General features: G+C 37.0%; 1 protein-coding gene across 1 annotated transcript in view; it reads right to left on the bottom strand.

The window, feature by feature from the left end:
• SAMSN1 (SAM domain, SH3 domain and nuclear localization signals 1) overlaps nucleotides 1–17,033 on the bottom strand; it is a 139,958-nt gene extending 122,925 nt beyond the window's left edge. The window contains exons 1-2 of the mRNA XM_060640284.2: nucleotides 16,995–17,033; nucleotides 11,067–11,198 (exon numbers count right to left, since the gene is read on the bottom strand). Coding sequence (XP_060496267.1) covers nucleotides 11,067–11,198; nucleotides 16,995–17,018 — 156 coding nt within the window. The 5' untranslated portion in view covers nucleotides 17,019–17,033. The remainder of the gene's footprint in view (nucleotides 1–11,066; nucleotides 11,199–16,994) is intronic.
• Nucleotides 17,034–18,802: the final 1,769 nt, after the last annotated feature.

Raw genomic sequence — 18,802 nt, 5'->3', positions numbered from 1 at the left:
ATCCTCATAGCCCCAAATGGAACAAGAGCCAGCCAAACAAACTTGTTGTAAGTGTGATAGGAAATGCGATGGGTAAAAATACCAAACTCCATCCTCACAATGAGAAAACACTGAACTGGCACTCCAGAAGCTGGCTTGGTTCCCCAGGTCTGCTGCTAAATTAGCAAGATCCAAAAACTCCTCACAGAACCTCAGTTTCTGCATCTATAGAATAAGGTTGGTGAGCAGAACTTTAAAATCTCTTCCAGTAGAAACAAGTCATGGTTCCTAATCTACACTATTTCAATCCAAAATCAGTAGGGAAGGAAAAAGCGTTTAAGAGAAAATTAAAGTGAGAATGGGCTTATTCTTTAAAACATGATTAAAGAGAGAACCATGGCTTTCAGTAGATTCAATTAGTCATTGTATCATAAGCCGAGGAAATAAAAAAGAGAATAAGGCATAATTAACCTTAATCTATTGATTTCATTTTACTTTAACATAAGTCTCTATTTACGAGAGGAGACGAATTAAAACCACCAGGTAGTGTTCACCCATGAATTGGTGGCAGAAAAACCGTATGTCATCATAGATCTAATGGGTAAAAAAAATAAGAAATGAAAGAAAAGTGCAGTCTTTTTAATGAAGGTAATCTATGTTTTATATGTCAGCTTGTTAGGAGTCATTTTACAATCTAGAAATCAAGAAAAGGATTACATGCACTGTTTTGACACTGACTCCTCTTGTTCATAGTTTGATGAAGACCCAGTTGATGGGATGCCATTGTTAATCTCATTTTCTTCCTTTAGTGTCTATGTTATTAATAGTTCTGTCAATGCTGATGCTAATATGGAGACAGAACAAAAAAATCCCAGTTTTAATAGTTTGGAGGCAAGTCAGAAATGCAGTTGAGTGGTAGAATACCAACCTGAGAGTCACCTGCCTTGACTTCTCCATTATTCATCTATTCTAAAATGACATGTCACATTTCAGTGTGTCCTTTTATCCATTTGTAAGACACTTGGCTTTAAGTGCTTTTTAAGCTCTTCTGTGAAAGATGCTAGAACAGCGTGCGATGATAATGTCTTAACCGCCTCCTTTCACCACTTTTAACCCTAGTTCTTCCTTCAAATCTTCCTTTAAATCTTCCTTTAAAGCTTAAATCTCACCTCCGTGGAACTGGCACCGTTAAACCACAAACCACAGTTACGTTTTTAGAGATAACACCCTATTATTGATCATTTATGTTGTGCCAACCACTGTACTAATAATGTTAATTATATTGTTATTTTTTATTCTCAAATGATGAATAAGAGAGCAGCAAACAGTTCCCTCATTGGATAGAAGAAACCGGGCTTGTAGTGTTAAAGGAAACTGTTCAAGATCACAAGGCTGGTCAATTTCAAAACTAGAATTTTTATAAGATTTATCTGACCCCCAAGTTTTGTGCTCCTGACAACTACATTATATATTTTTTGGAAATTCCTTCTGAAAATTCTTATAGAAGTCAAGCTTGTTGCTTACAGCAAGACATTTAATTCCACAGCTACTTATGTTTCTCTCTACATATTTTGGGTATATACATATTTCTTGCTGTAGTTGACATCTGTCATTCACTAAACCTAAAATCAATGTATAGAAGAAGGTAAGAAGAAGAGGAGGAAGGGACAAAGAGGAGGAAAAAGTAAGGAGGGAAGGAAGGAAGAAAGAGAGAAAGACGGAAAGAAAGAAACTACTCTTGTAACGAGAATAAGATGTGTGGGGTCCTGTCCACCTCATGAACCACCCTAAGACACTGATACAAAACTGACTAACATGGGGCAAAAGCTGAAGTATGGGCATCCATTTTTAATGTAACAAATCTCAGAAGAGACAGTGTGGTTCTGGAGCAGCCATGGTGATAGTGTCTTCTTGACTTTCTGCTTGTGACAGAAGCAACAATCTCTTTAGTGGCAAGTTTTGCAGTGTGTTTCTCAGAGTAATTCTGCAAGCTCAGCCAGGTATCCGTCTTCAACCTCCCAAAGATTCTGAGCTCTCGTTAACCTGTAATATATCCCTTTCTGCTTAAATCAGCTAGCATAGATTTGGTTATCTGCAAATGAATCTGATCAATAACTTGTCAAATTAATTTTAGTTCCTGTATCAGTGAAGTATTGCTGTGCAATAAATTACTCCAAAATTCAATGGCTTAAAACAATACACATTTATTATCTCACAGCTGGTGTGGATCAAAAATATGGGCATGACTTAGACGGGTCCTCTGTTTCATGATCTGTCACAGGGTTGAAGTAAAGTTGTCAGTCCAAGGGTCTGAGGTCTCATCCAAAGCTTAGCTGGGGAAAGGATACTCTTCTAAGTTCACTTAGTGATTGTTGGCAGCATCCAGTTTTTGAGAGTGTTGAAATAAAAGCCACATTTCCTTTCTGGCTGTGGGCTGACTAGCTGCTCTGGGTTCCTTACCACGTGGGCCTCTCTAGATGGGCTCTTGCTTCATCGTAATGTTCAAGCCAAGCAGGCAATAGAGCCAGTCTGCTAGCAAAACAGAAGTCAGGGTCTTTTGTAACCTAATTATGGAAGTGACTTCCTGTTACTTTTGCCAAATCCTATAGGAATCAAATCATACACAAGAGTGGGGATTACACAAGAACTTAAATATCGGAAGGCAGATATGATGCTTCATTTTGTTTCAACTTGGCTAGGGCAGATATTTGGTCAAATGCTAGCCTAGAGGTCACTATGAAAGTAGTTTTCAGATGACATTAACATTTAAATCAGTAGACTTTAAGTAAAGCAACTACACTCATTAATATGAGTGGGTCTCATCTAATCAGTTGAAGAACTAAGACAAAAAGACTAGTCTCCCACAAGGAAGATAGAATTCTGCCACTAAACTACCTCTGAACTCTAAGTATTTTTTAAAGTTTATTTATTTATTTTGAGAGAGAGAGAGAGAGAGAAGCACAATGAGGGAAGGGGAAGAGAGAGAGGGAGAGAGAGAGACCATCCCAAGCAGGCTCCACACTGTCAGCACAGAGCTGGACATGGGGCTAGATCTCATGACTGTGAGATGATGACCTGAGCCAAAAATCAAGAGTCTGATACCTAACCAACTGAGCCACCCAAGCACCCCTGGACTCTAGGTATAACATCAACTCTTCCCTGAGGCTCCAGCCTGCCAGCCTGACCTGAAAATTTCTGACTTGCCAGCCTCCATAATCACATGAGCCAATTCCTGCAAATAATTTCTTATATACCCACAACCTATTAGTTCTGTTTCTCTAGAGAACACTGACTAATACAGCTGGGTTCATTAGAGGTCATGCTAGAAGTCTGTCTTCTACAGTCCCAAAAGGAAAATAATAGTATTTTACGTTAGACAACAGTCCCTTTCCAAAATAATTTAAAACATATTCAGGAAACATTTTAGAGCAGCAAAGGGCCTTAAAGCCATCTAGTCTTATCCTATTATCTTGTAGAGGTGGAAACTGAGATCCAGACAGTGTAAGGACTTATTCAGCACTATTTAAGAACAAAGCCAGGGCAAGAACTCAGTTTTCTCTCATAACGCTCTTACCATTGACCCATGAATTATCCTAAGTTGAAAGCTGAGAATTATACTGGTGGCCTGAAGACTGATTATAGCGAAGGAAAATCTTCATGGGCAAATGAACTACTGGTCAGCAAGGTTGTTCTTGCCTTGATTGTTCTTCCCATTGTGGGTAATGGTTTTGTGCTGTGCCTTCTCATCTTCCAACCCAGATTCCTTAATGATCAATGGCACACATAGGCAAGACAGCAGACTGGGGTCATGGGTACTGCCAGTGGCTATGGAACACAGTGAAAATAACTGGCCATATGGGGATTAAACCCCTGACCTTGGCCTCATTAGTGCTGAGCTCTAACCAACTGCTAGACATGTATCGTATTGTTTGTCTTTAAAACTATCTTTGAATCTGCTCTATTACTTTCTGATTAAAATCTGGTAGCTGGGAACAGTTTAATTGATTTCTCCAGTGCTTTTTTTCAGTACACAATGTTGATGAGTGAGTATATAAAAAATTAAACTTGCATTTTAATAATATTTAAGTTAACATGGACCTCCCCCACCCAAGAAACGAAATAACAACAGCACAACAACAAAAAACCATCCTGAAATAGGAATTAGGCAAACAAGAGACACTGTGATAGATTTCCTTGTTCGCTGCTGTCTACACATCATGGGAAATCTCGGGCTGAATTGTCAAACATTGCACTCAACCTGAGTGCTCATGATTTGAGGCAATTTGTGGAGATTAAAATCTTGGGTGTTCTAATGCACATCAACAATAAATCCTGTTGCTTCTTCTTGTCCAGCCCAGTAAAAATCAATGCTTTTAGGTAAGGAGTGTTGATTACAAATTATTTTTGAGCCGTTATTTTAAAACGACATCCGAGCTCAAGTGAGAGTTTGACTTAAAGTCATTTAATCAAGGATATTAAATTAAAGGATCACTCTGCCCTGGTGTGATGGGTTGCAGAAGGCAGGAAAATGAACATTAACATGCATTATGCCAGGTGCTTAACGTGTGTTATAACATTTGATCCTCACTACAAACCGAGACGCAGACATTTTTATCCACATTCTATTGCTCAGGAAACTTAGGGTCAGAGAAGTTCAAGAACATTTTCAAGGACACACATTTCTCAGCCGCCTGGGGAGCAGGAATAAAACTCGAGTCTATTAACTACATTGCCCATCTCAAGTTCTTCCTGCTACGTTCTCTATCATCAGATTATATTTAGCATATATATTATAAGGTTGGATTCTTTATCCTCCTATCTTCTCTTCCTCTTCACTGCTTATCTCCCAAGAGTACTCTGCCACTCACCTGTCTCCTGCTTTCCTGATTTCTCTAACTCACATACACACACATTCCTACCACACACAGAGACACACGCACAGACACACACAGACACACTCATGCACACTTCTGGCAGAGGGGGCCAAAGGACAAGATTAGTATTTGGGAAGCCCGAACTCCTGTCTTGACTCCGTCTGTCTCTTCAGACAAGTCACTAATCTCAACTTCCTCATTGGGTAACACACACATGTTCCCTATTGTCTCCTCTACGTCTAAAAGTATGTAATTAAATGTTTATCATCAAGAGTTTTTATACTTTAATATCTATGCTTCCCTAAGTGAAGTAACGTATGACACTACCTGGTTACTTTGATGTCTCAGTACTGTTGACAGCTGCCAGAAGTTGTAGCAAAGTCTTAGCAAAGTGATAGCAACTCTTTTCTTTGTGATTTATTTTTTAATGTAATAGTTTTAGATAGTTTTTTTTCCCATTCCTCTCCTTCTTAACTGGATAAAATCAAACGTCTTAATTTATCACCACTTTAGAAGACCCAAATATTACAGAAGAGTTGTAACTCGCTTTAAATGTTAGGATAATACTGTTAGCCTGGGGTAGTGATGATACAAATTATTTTCTGCAAAGACAAAAAACAGCTACCTTCAAAAAGCTAGCCACTTTTCCCCTCCACTGTAGAGGAATTCCGGAGGTGAAAGGGCACTGCTTTTGTTTTTGTTTTGTTTTGTTTTGTTTTGGAGGATAGTAATGCTAATGATAAGAAAGGTGAAAGATGGTGGACATAGTAGATTGACATTTAACATACCCTCACCTTCCTTCTGGTGTGCCTCCATCTATCAGAGGCCAAAAGGCTAAAAACTACATGCTACAAGTTTCCTAAAGCCTGAATAATATATATAATTTAGGTTTGGTAGAATACACAAGTATCCATGTAACATTTGAAAGGCGGGATGTGATGTGGAAGCCACAGTCTGGTAGCCATGTTAAGAAATTAGTGAAATTCCATTTAACCTAACATATCTCATTTCAGCAAGTAATTCATGTAAAAATTGTTAATAAGATGCTTTATACATTTTTCATGCTAAGGCTTTAATTGGAGCGCCTAGGTGGCTTAGTCTATTGGGCATTTGACTCTTGGTTTTGGCTCAGGTGGTGATCTCATATTTCCTGAGTTCAGTCCTCGCATCGGGCTCTGTGTTGGCAGTGCAGAGCCTGCTTGGGATCTTCTCTCTCGCTTTCTCTCTCTGCCCCTCCCCTACTCACACTGTCTCTGTTTCTCTCAAAATAAAACAAATACACTTAAAAAAATTAAATATGGCATGTGTTTTACCCCTATTGCCATCCGCATTTGGACTAGCCCCTTTTCAAGCACTCAGTTGCCACCTGTGTCTGTAACTGCACAGCCCGAGGGGGTCTGTATACTTTTTCTGTGAAAAGCCAGATAGAAAGATATTAGGCTCTGTGGGTCACATACAATTTCTGACTTTTGTTTTTGTTTTTAAGCAAACCTTTAAAAATGCAAAAATTACTCTTAGCTCATGGGCCATAAAATATCGGCCCCTGGGTCTGCAGTCTGCAACCTCAGCTCCAGTGTGACGTATCAGCCCTTCCCATGGTTCTTTAACTTCTGTGCTGGATCCTTCCCACATGTGGAGAGGAAGAGTAATGAACTCAGCCAAGCCTATGCAAAGGATGGTTCTCAGTCTATACAGAAGGACACTCAGGTCTAGGGAAATTGAGCAACTTTCCCAGGTCAAATAGCTGGTAAGTGGCAGAGCCAGAATGAGAACTTCTATTTGCTCAACTCCAAAGCTCATGCTTTTTAACCCTGCAGCATACATACTCCATTATTAAGACTTCCTTTGGCGTAATTAATGGAACTTCACTTATCCATTCATTTAGCTTACAAATATTTATTGAAGGAATATTTGTGCAACATATAAAAAATATGTTCAGCATGTAAGTAATAGGGACATTGCCCCTACCCCACATTAATGCTCTTTTTGAAAAGGCTCAAATTTCTTATCAGTTTAACTTCTGAGTTACAAAATGAAGTGAAAATTGACAATTACTTTCTTACTTCAGTCAATATAGATGGCAAATCAGATAATTCAAGACTGATCCAGTTAACCTCCAACTGGCAGAGGTACAAATATTTTATGTTCTCACTCTATTTCTAAATCAAGATATTTTATTAGCTTCATACATGATAAAGAGGTACTAAAATAGCTACAGAATCAAGCCATAATGGCATGCATTGTAGCTAATATGGTAACAAAGTAGTCAACCCTTAGGCTAGTATATTTGCACGTTTTCATTCGCACGTTTTCTTTCAGCATATTTACTTAGTTGCAGGAGTATTCACTCCATAAAACTTTTTACCCATTTTTTTTTTAGCAGTAGCTTTCCCGAACTCTCTGCCTTTGCTAACATACAAGTGGATGGCTTATTATTCCTCTTCACGAAATTTAATAAAATCTTGTATTTTCAATTGATTTCTCTTTAGACCAGCTCTCCATTACCAACCACCCTGGAACGGCAATTAAAATGAAAGCTGGGCATTTCAAATGTTCCTCACTTGAAATCCCAAAATACTGAATAGACATTTCTCCAAAGAAGACATGCAGGTGGCCAACAGACAAATGAAAAGATGTTCCACATCCCTCATCATCAAGGAAGTGCAAGTCAAAACCACAATAAGGTACCATCTCACACCAGTCAGCACAGCTAGTTTCAAAAGGACAAGAAATAACAATTGTTGGAGAAGATGTGGAGAAAAGGGATCCTTCATGTACTGTTGGTGGGAATGTAAATTGGTATGGTCACTATGGAAAACAGTTTGTAGGTTCCCCCAAAACTAACACTAGAAATACCATGAGATCTGGTAATTCCGCCTCTGGGTTTTTACCCAAAGAACATGAAAACACTAATTTGAAACAAAAATACATGCCTACCTATGTTTATTGTAGGATTGTTTATAATAGCCAAGATATGAAACAACCTAAATGACCATAGACAGGTAAATGGATAAAGAAGATGTGGTTTATATGCACAATGGAATATTATATATTATATACGAAAAGCCATAAAAAGAATGAGATCTTGCCATTTGTGACATTGATGGACCTAGAATGTATTATGTTGAGTGAAATAAGTCAGATGGAAAGACAAATATCGTATGATTTTACTTAGATGTGGAATCTAAAAAACAAAACAAACCAACAAATAACAACAATAACAAGAAGAGAGACTCATAAATATAAAGAACAAACTAGTGATTACCAGAGGAAGAGGATGGGAGAAAGGCAAAATAGGTGAAGAGGCTTAAGAGGTATACACTTCCCGTTATAAAATAAGTTGCAGATATGAGAAGTAGAGCATAGGTAATACAGTCGATAATATTGTAATAACTTTGTGTGGTGGCAAATGGTAACTAGACTTATCATGACGAGCATATCATAATGTATACAACTGTCAAATCACTACATTGTACACCTGAAACTTGAAGTATATGTAAACTATACTTCAATTAATTTTAATTTAAAAATTCCAAATAAACGTCTTTCCCTTTAATACCTATTCAACCCTTAAGTTGAAGCTGATCTACACTGGATTATCTCCTCTGGAACTCTGCATTATTTTATTCTCATCTATGTTACATCACACCTTGTTTAAAACAGTGTTTTCTACAACATAAAACTCCTAATAAATAGGAATAAATAAAGTATGTTTAAGGGAAGTCAGGAAGCCTAGGATTCCTCTCTCATTGTGAGTTTTCTTTTCAATTCATGTGACAAATGATATTACTTTTAGTATAGGCTATTAATTTCCACTATATCAACTAGATATGCTGTCTGTTTGGAGAGCACCCTCTCCTCTCTGGGAAGGTCACAGATACACTTGGGTTGAGGACTGGGAGCTTGAGACAGAACTCCATGAACTTTAGGGTTGGTTTTATAGTATTTCTAGAACATCAATCCAAAAAGAATAATATTCTTCTGGTATTTTTAAGACTAGTCCAAAACTTTTTTTTTTTTTTTTCCCTTGAATTAGTGGGGAAAAAAGGAAGTGAGAATACTAGGAGGAGAAAAGGATCCATTCTTCAGAGGATCAGAGGGAAAGTTGTAAATCATAAATGTCATTATTAAAAGACTTATTTTATTATATCCAAGCTGTGGGATAATTTTTATAAAGAATATAATATCAGTTGTAATATGAAAGGACTGGTATAATTTAACAGTTAATACTAGAATCAGTGGTTGAACTGGTTGCCTTTCAGTGTCTACACACACACACACACACACACAAATTTATGCTTATATGTATGCACATATTTTTGAATTAAATATGGAGTCATATACATCTATATGATATACATGTGTATATATGTGTGTGTATATGTGTATATATATATATACATATATATATATATATACACACACACAGAGAGAGATAGGGTTGTAGCAATTTAAATCCTGTTTTTATTATTCTCATTTACTTTTGCAATGTAAGTGAAGTTTGATAAAAATTCTAGTAGACTGCTTGGCCATGGACTTGTTTGTTTTTCATGCATATTTATTAAACTAACACATTTAAAGAAATATCTTCAGGCTCTTCAGCTTATTCAATGTTTCTTTTTAATGATAGAGTAAAAATGCTTGCAAACATTTTGTGGACTCAATTGAGAGTCTCTATGTAAGTCTCTCTCTCTCTCACATTAATATGTAAAATGTATTGTTGCTTCTCTTTATGCATATCTGTCAACATCAACATCTTAATGGATATTGAATAGGGTATAAATTGAGGGAAGATTTTCCACCACACTAAATTTTGGGGGGGTTATTTTTACTTACTGAGACTTATTACTGAACTTGTTTGCTTACATCTGTAAGCTATATAAAGAAGAAGTTCATAGGAATGTTCCCACAGAATAAAATAGGTAGGCATAAAGGTAGGTATAAAACTTGAACGTACTTTACTGTAATCCTTTCTCTAGAGCAAAGAAAGATCTGGGTTTCAATCGTAGGTCATCCTCTTTTTAAGCGGGAAAGTTACTTAACCCTTCTCAACCTTTCTAAACCTCTCTGAAGTTATTGTGATGATCAACACAAATAATGTCATACGTAACATCACCTGTTCCAGTGCTTTACATAAAGGAAGCGGATATTGATGTTTGTGTTGTTATTGGGGCATCTATATCTAGAAGGATAAAAAAAAGTTCTGTTCTTTCTTTCTTTTTTTATGATTTATTTATTTTTGAGAGCAAGAGAGACAGAGCATGAGTGGAGGAGGCGTACAGACCACGAAATCATCACCTGAGCCAAAGTCAAACGCTTAACAGACTAAGCCACCCAGGTGTCCCTAAAACAGTTCTTTATTTGTAGCAGACATAGGATGCTTTGTACTGTACTAAGCCACGATAGAAGCAAAGTAAGTTTGTTAGTATGGGATTAATTTAAATACAGCACAATCAACTAAGAAAACAGCCGGCACTGTTAAACAGGGACAGAGCCAATTTTGCAGAGCACGGGGAACTCTGTGCCTCTGGTAATTATAAAGATAATTCAAAAAAATGATCTGCTTTTGCATTCCAGTCATACTCAGGCTTTGTGAGTTCACGATGTGTGCTCATAAACTTAAGGAGCAGCTTAGTAAAGTGGTTAGCACAGATTTTAAAGCCACCAGGGGTACGCTGGAGTAGGCACCAGAGATAATGAACAAATAAATATTCAGCTATTGGAAGCCAGTTGTTAAACCTCTGGTGGCTTGAAAATGACCACAGTAGGAGCACTTAGACCATGACAAGCGGCAAATGCTACAAATCTGGGGGTCCCCCCCACCCATCCCGAACACCTGGTGTACCAATAAACTACTGATGCAAACCCACATATATTTAGTTGCCAGCTTTAACACTTCACAGTTAGCAAGTTAATTTTCCCTTCTCTCCTGCAGTTTCCTCATCTCCAATAAGATATAATTATTTCTTTGTCATAAGGCTGCTTTGAGGATTAAGTGACTTAACTTATGTAATCACATGCTCTATAAAAGGTAGTTCATATTAATAAGCTAAAATCACGAAAGAGACAACAGTGAAGAGAAAATCAGAAACTAAAAGTAAATGAAGAACTTTCTGAGACGAGTGGTTTTCGTTGCATTAACAGGTATCGTTAAGCAAAATATTCTCAATTTGTAATAGAGAAGCCACCCCCCCAACTCAAGGCTTCACTCACCATGAAGAGATTGGCGTGTGCTTTTCCACTCTCCCCATGAGGTGAGATAAGAGAACCAGTCCCGACAGAGGTGCTTCCTTGGTTAGCGTGTTGCTCTGGGACTGGCTCATATAAGCTATCCATAGAGCCCTCCTGTAATAAAAGAGATTTATGAGGCGAAAAATAACAAAATGATATTTTCCTTGAAAAGTCATCTATCCTATCTACCCACTTTAATAAAGCACCCTATCCAAATTCTCCTGGGCATAGAGGTTGAGTCAATGGTATGCCAATTTTCAGCAGTGAACAAGGCGGTAGAAAAAGGCATCCTCATCACTCACTACAGAGCCAGGAATTCAAACAAGACAAGTGTCAGGGAGCAATGCACAAAGTGAGGCAGTTTCTCAAGAAGCATGATGAAGACATCCAGTTCCAGGCACTCAATAAAGGCCTATCTGGACAGCAACAAACTGTGTTGGGTGTCAGGTCACAGGTTTCAGATATACATATCCCTCTAATTAGTACTACGCCCTTGTGTAAGAAACACAATCTGTTGTACTTGGGCTTCCTCAACTGTAAAGCAGCACTTTCATTCATGTTACAGACGAGCTGTCAGGATAACATGAATAGACAGAGTATACTTGGAAACAGCAAAAGTATTTCACAAGTACAATGAAGGCACTAATATTAATGTCTATAGTATTTATATTAATAAATCATAGTATTTATTTGTTTTTATTCTTTGATGGAATAATGAACTTTAAAATGTATGAGTCTGCATTTAAAACCATTGTGAACTATACTGTGAATTTTCTTTGTACTTGGGAAGCAAACTTATCAACTGAGTTGAGTTGTTATATTTTCTTCTTTTGAGACAACTTGGTCTAGTTATGACATCATCTCAAAACATCCTTAATGGAGAGAGGTATACATACAGTATGTTGAAAATTTCTATAGTAACTGGTGATGCCGATAATGGTGTCATAGGTCTGCTGGATTCTGAAAAAGTTTTCTCGGTTGAAACAATGAGTAAAAACTGTAGTGTGCCAGTGAATATGTTTTCATCTTAAAAAAAATTTTTTTTTAAGACGTAAGCTAAGATTGAATTGCTTTTGCATTGTCTACTTACAGAACTTTAAACTAACCTGCTCTACAGTTTCGTATTGTCAATAACCACCGCTCAAAACACATGGCAAATTATTGGGAAAATTAAAAAGACTTAAGTAAGAACTAAGTCACTTATGCTCTAAAATCCCTAAACATGTAGGAAGACTGAAAATCTAACTGAAACACAAAGCGGTGAATGAATGTAAAACTTTCGACCTGTTAAGCACCCATCCACAAACAGGTAGCACTGGCCAGATCTTGGGCTTTGTGGAGTAATGTTCTGTAGACATCCTGCACATAAAGCAACTCCATGCTGAAATCCAGAGGCTACAGAAGCACTCGTGATTAGAAAGAAGACTGAAAAAAAAAAAAACCCAATCTCTTTCTAATAGCTGCTGGGACCCTTGCTTCTAGAAATTTGTAAGCCAGAAAAGCAAAATTTATTTTATTTTTTTAAATTTTTTTTAACATTTATTCATTTTTTGAGAGACAGAGAGAGAGCACAAGCAGGGGAGAGGCAGAGAGAGGGGGAGACACAGAATCCGAAGCAGGCTTCAGGCTCTGCGCTGTCAGTACAGAGCCCCGTGCAGGGCTTGAACCCATGAAACACGAGATCATGACCTGAGCCGAAGTCGGACGCTTAACTGACTGAGCCACCCAGGCGCCCCCAGAAAAGCAAAATTTAATAACACAGCCAGCAAAATGGGATCTGAAATAAGCAGCCAGTCGGCTCAGTGACTGGGTGGGTGATACACCAACTATCACCTTGGGATAACATCCCTAGACCAGCATTGTAAGTCTCGGTTCTAAATTGGAGCCTCAGGAGACTTGAGATATCTGTTTCACAACTAGAGGGAGAAAGGTGAAGAGAGAGAGAGGTGAAGAGAGGAAAGAAAAAGAGAGGGAGCAGGGTGAGGGAGAGGGAGCCACAGGGACTCAGGGAGGGCAAAGAGTTTTGTCATTTGACATTGACCGAGGGATGAAGGGATTAAATGCTGAAAAAGAGAGCCAACTGAATAGACAATCTGAAAATAAAACCATTTCATTCCAGGTAAAATTGAAATCATAAAATGGATGGAGAAATAATTTACCAAAGAATGGGATCTTCATAGAACAAATGAAAAAGTAACATCCAATTATAAGTAATCTATGATAAAACCAAACAGGCAGAAATGAAACAAGAATCATTAAAGAGCAACAAAAAACTCTTGAAAATGAGTAATATAATCATAGAAATTTATATTAAAAATAAAAAAAAAATTAAGATCAACTCTACACCTTTGAAAAAATTATGAAATGCTGAAGAGTCTACCCATGGTGCAGCGTATAAGAATAAATAGAAAACACATGGAACATTTGGGTAAAAGTGTAGATGGTAATATATTAAGACATTACAACATAAAATTAATCAGAACTCTGGAAAAATAAAGTGACAGGATTTTCTTGTCAATTCAAGAAAACTACAGACCTATTTTACTTATAAAACAGTTTTAAGATATTCTAAAGGCGATGTTAACAAAATTAAATTTAATAGTGTACATAAAAATTAGTATTTAATGTAGGAATATGAGGATATTTCAACATTTAAATGCCTTTTTACAACATTAAAAAGAAAACTTATTGAAATAATATATAGGAAAACTTTTTATTTGAAAAATTTATTCTCTTTGAGAAATAAAATTTGAAAAATTTATTCATCTGCGATATAATCTAAGCAAATTGGGAAAAGACAGGACTTCCTTAACCTCATTAGGGTTATTTATTAAAAACCTCAGGAAGACTCAGTTAGGAGTAACTACATGTATGTTAGAAACAAGAGTAAGATGCCTGCTATTAGAGCGTTCTTGTCAACATTACAGAAGAGAGAGAAAAGTTAAGAATGATGTAATTACTAAAGAAGAAGAAACCTTATAGATTATCTGCATGGAAAATCTAAGAAAAAAAATGTAGACTACCAGAATTTTAATTCAGCAAAATTATTTACTTGCAATTTCAATATCAAGACGTCTATAATGTATCTATAAATCACAAAACAAATTAGGAAAAAATAATCGCAACAGCAAACAAAATTCTTAGACCCCTAGCAATAAATTTAGTAAAAAGATGTGCACGAACTTTATAGAGCAAAGTACAAATTATCTTAATAGTCCATAAAAGAAAATTAGAATAAACGAAAGGCTACACATGTTTGTGGATGGGAAGACTCAACTCCATAATTAAGTCAATTTCCCTTAAAGATGACATAAAATTAAATCCATCTTAATCAAAATTCCATCAAAGATTTTCATATAACTGGAAATTTACATAGAAGCACCAAGACTTAAAGAGTCCAAATTTTGAAGAAGGACAAGGAAAGGGTATTCTCTTGAGTAAGCTGTCTACTTAGCATTAGAATTATCTTAATAGGTATGTAAAAGAACAGGTATAAGGAAAGGGGTAGAGATATACCAATGGGATAGAATAGACTCCAAATAAAATAGAGGCAGCATTGCAAATCACTGAAGAAATGGTGCAGGGATAATTGATTTGTAACCTTACTGGGTTACAAAGTCATGTTAAACTCAATAACTATATGATGAGCTCAACAAGAAAATCATCCTGCTTCTAATGAGCAAGCCTTCTAAAAGCCTAATCACAATGTAAAACTGTAAGAAAAATTCTGGAGTCAGAGTGGTATGCATAAAAGGATATCCCTGCCTCCCTTTTGAAAGATAGACCCCATTTCGAGTTTATAGATCCAAAATAATAGCAATCACCCTTAATGGATTATTTATAGTATCCTTGGTTCAGAATGGGTAGTTCATTAAGTTTGCTTTATATTTCTCTTAAAAACCCCATTTACTAAAAGATTTACAATTTCCCCCTACACTTAAATAAGGGAATGTTTAACTCTTTCTCTGGCTTTCTTCAGGGGCAATCTTTATGGGATGCTTAGTATTTAGAGCCACCTCCTTCCTACAGAATTAAAGGTCAGTATATTTATATACACCACTACTTTTTAATTCTGCTATCTTTATTCCCACTAAATCAGGGATTCTGAGTCTCTTTTTTTAATGAATGCCCCATATGTTCACATTCCTACATGCACGGATAAAATATGTTTTGAACTATGCACAAATTCCTGGGGAAGACTTTAACCCCACCCCTTTTTCACAGCTCACAACAGCACAGTGGGGTGTCTCAACACCCTGGTTGAGAGCCCATATGCTAAATAATTTTATTTATTTACTCCACAAGAAGGAATAAAAAACCACCTAAAATAGTTTGATTTTTTTCCCAAGTACCTTGTGGACATTTTATTATTAAAGCAATTAATTTCGATAAACTTTGGAATGCTTGAACAAAATCCTTAAGCGTTGATGATGGTGCAGTCTAATCAAATCTGTTTCTGCACAAGTAAATTTTTAAGGACTTTAAAACATGGAAAAGACTTGCAGTCAAATTGAGTTCATGAGGCATGACTTTGAAGCCATCCTTTTTGAGTATGCCCTCCTTTTCCTATATTACCCAGAGAGACAATCATGCTCAGTATATGGTTATATGTCTTCACTAGCAGGATTACAAACGTATGCCACACTATGCTGAGCCATGCTATGTTCTAGAAACATTAGCATATTGATTATAGAACCATTCAGAGTGATTTCACAACGCAGTTTTCTCGGCTGCTACACTGCCTATTTCCATGGGACGTATATTCATATAAACCACATATAGCTCTTTTAGATCGACTAGAAAAGAATGCACAATACCATTTAAATCACCTGAAATGGGATTTCTCCAGTCAGATTTATATGGCATAAAGCAAAGTTGAGCACCGGCAATTATTTTGTAAATTGGGACTACATAGGCAATTGGAACTCGATGATTCAGCCTGCCACAACTCACAACTGCATTTTATTTTTCAAGATGCTCTAAGATTAAATCCCTTATCTTGGCTTAAAATGCCTCCTGTTTAGGTATTACAACCTATGTCAGCACCATCTCTCGCACTTATGTTAATCTTATTTGCAATTTGGAAAGAAAACAAACATCAAAGTAAACCATTTTATTTCCCCAAATGACAGGGATCTCCCATCCACATCTTGAAAAACCAATGGGTAGGCATAATGTCCTGCTGTAAACACAGATAGAAATGAATAAAATTATTTTTGAAATCCATTTTTAGCATTGGCAGATGGTCACAATTGCAGGTTAGAGTTATAACGTATTTCCAGATCTATGACTACCTGCTAACTTTCCCCGATCTACTTCAGGCTAAACTAAAAAATAAGGTAATAAGGTAAAAAAGAATTTGAGAAGTGCTTATACCCTTGAATGAGCACATCTGCAGGACTGAAATAATCTATCGTACCTTGCATCCACAGTACTGTGTAACTCAGAAAGCTGCCTCCATGGTAGTTTAACAAAGCCAACATTAAACGGAATTCATTACTCAAACAATAGAGAAGACATTTTGATTCCTAGGATGTCCCAGAGCGAAGCAAGCAACCCAAGTGCAGCACATTTTGCAAAATTTTCCTCGTATTTATAATAAATAGAAGAAAATAGTTCCTCAAAAATTGTTGACATACTATACTTAGAGATTCAGCGTCAAAATGTTAACTAAGTCGTAATTGTTTTAGATAAATGCATATATATTTTTGTAAATTACTTGCGTCTGAACAGAGTTGGCTTAAGTGCTTTAATAAAAACATCCGTTTTCCTCTTTCTGATGTGGACTTTTCTCATGAGACCCTAAATATATTAATTAATATCACTGCATAGGAAGTTTAGGGCATTCCTTAACTCCATTCCTTTTAGTTGATACAATAAAATAAAAATGAGGTTACCAAAGAAACTCACCAGTGAAAAGCAGAAAAGATTCATTTTGGTCAGCTTCAGTCCCTTGTTGCTGGGCCTGAGAGAATGTGACCACCCCTGTAGCTCTCCGTTGCCTTCGCAGCTGTTTGGGCAGCTCTCCTGGGAGATTATTACAAAGTAAAATCCCTGCCATAATCCAGGGGATTCAGAGACCGTGATCAAGTAAGATAGGTCTTTATTAAACAAACAATTTTCTAAATTAATGAGGAAGCCTGACTAATAAAATGAGAGAATGAGACTTAGCATGATTTGTGTAAACAGCTTTCGGAGGTGGCAATAATATTACTAAAATCCGAGGCAAAATTGCGGTGAAAACAACTTTATAGGCCTAGCTAACTGAACAGAAAGTATGGAGCAAACGTTCAAAAAAAAAAGGTCATTCTTCAATATAAAAGTAACACCTTCCTTTCAAAGGTGGTAGGTCAAAGCTGTGTCTCATGTGCCTCCCCGGGCCCATTCCTCTATTCCCTTCCATTCATTTAAAAAAGAAAAAAAGATTGGGTCTTTTATAGGACATAAAGCTCAAATAGGTACCTTTTATGGTGGTAAAATATACATAACAAAATGTAGCATTTTAACCGTTTTAAAATGAACCATCTTGTGGCATTAAGTATATTCACGTCATCAACCATCACTACCATTCCTCTCCAGAAGTCTTCATCTCGCAAAACTGAAAATACATACACATTAAACACCAACTCCCCATTCCTCCCTCCCCACCAGCCCCTGCAACCACCATCCTACTTTCTGTGTCGATGAATTTCACTATTCTAGGTACCTCATCCAAATGAAATCATACAATATTTGCCCTTTGGTGACTGGCTTATTTCTCTTAGCACACATGCCTTCAAGGTCCACCCATGTTGTAGTATGTGTCAAAATTTCCATTTTTTTTAAGGCTGAATGATATTCATTGTATGCGTATATGTAGGTATATACCACATTTTGTATATCCATTCATATCTTGATGGACACTTGGGTGGCTTCTACCTTTTGGCTATTGGAAATAACACTACTCTAAACAAGGGTCTACAAATCTCTGTGTGTGTCCCTGCTTTCGATTCTCTTGAGTACATACATAACCAGAGATGAAACTGCTGGAAATTTGAATTTTGTACTTGCAAATATGCTTCTTCTTCAGCTGGTCCTGGACTTCTTTTTCTGTAAATAACATTTATTTTTAATACCCTCAGAAAGGGCATCCATAGTTGTCCCTTGTTCTTAAACTCGGGATATCTGGAGAGATCCCTTGACATGTTCTGCTCATAGAATGCTGTAAGTTAAGAATGCTTTAAATTCCGAGGTGCCTGGGTAGCTCAGCCAGTTAAGTGTCTGACTTGATTTTGGCTCAGTTCATGATCTCAGGGTTCCTGAGATCAAGGCCCACGTTGGGCTCTGCTCTGACAGTGTGGAGCTTGCTTGGGATTCTCTCTCTCCCTTTCTCTCTCTGCCCCTCCCCGACTTGTGACCTCTCTCTCTCTCTCTCTCTATCTCAAAAATAAATTTAAAAAAATGCTTTGAATTCCAAGTAACAGACTACATATCTGAGGATGCTTACTCAAGAAGAGTTACTCTCCTCATGTAAGAATTGGTTTGTGGATTGACAACAGCTGGTATTGATGCAGAGGGTCAGTGAGATCAGAGTCATGGTGATTTTCTGCAGTCTCCTGCCTTCCCTTCCTGTTCTGAAGATGGATGCAGAACCACAAAGCATCAAGTCCTCATAGTTTCTTTCAAGTGAAAAAAAACACATCTTGGGGACCATTGTCAAGCAGCCCTCTGTGTTCGGC

This window comes from Panthera onca, chromosome C2, assembly GCF_046562875.1.
Source record: "Panthera onca isolate mPanOnc1 chromosome C2, mPanOnc1 haplotype 2, whole genome shotgun sequence".
Taxonomy (NCBI): Eukaryota; Metazoa; Chordata; class Mammalia; order Carnivora; family Felidae; genus Panthera; species Panthera onca.
Note: the sequence above shows the minus strand (reverse complement) of the source record. Positions and strands in the feature narration are given on the sequence as shown.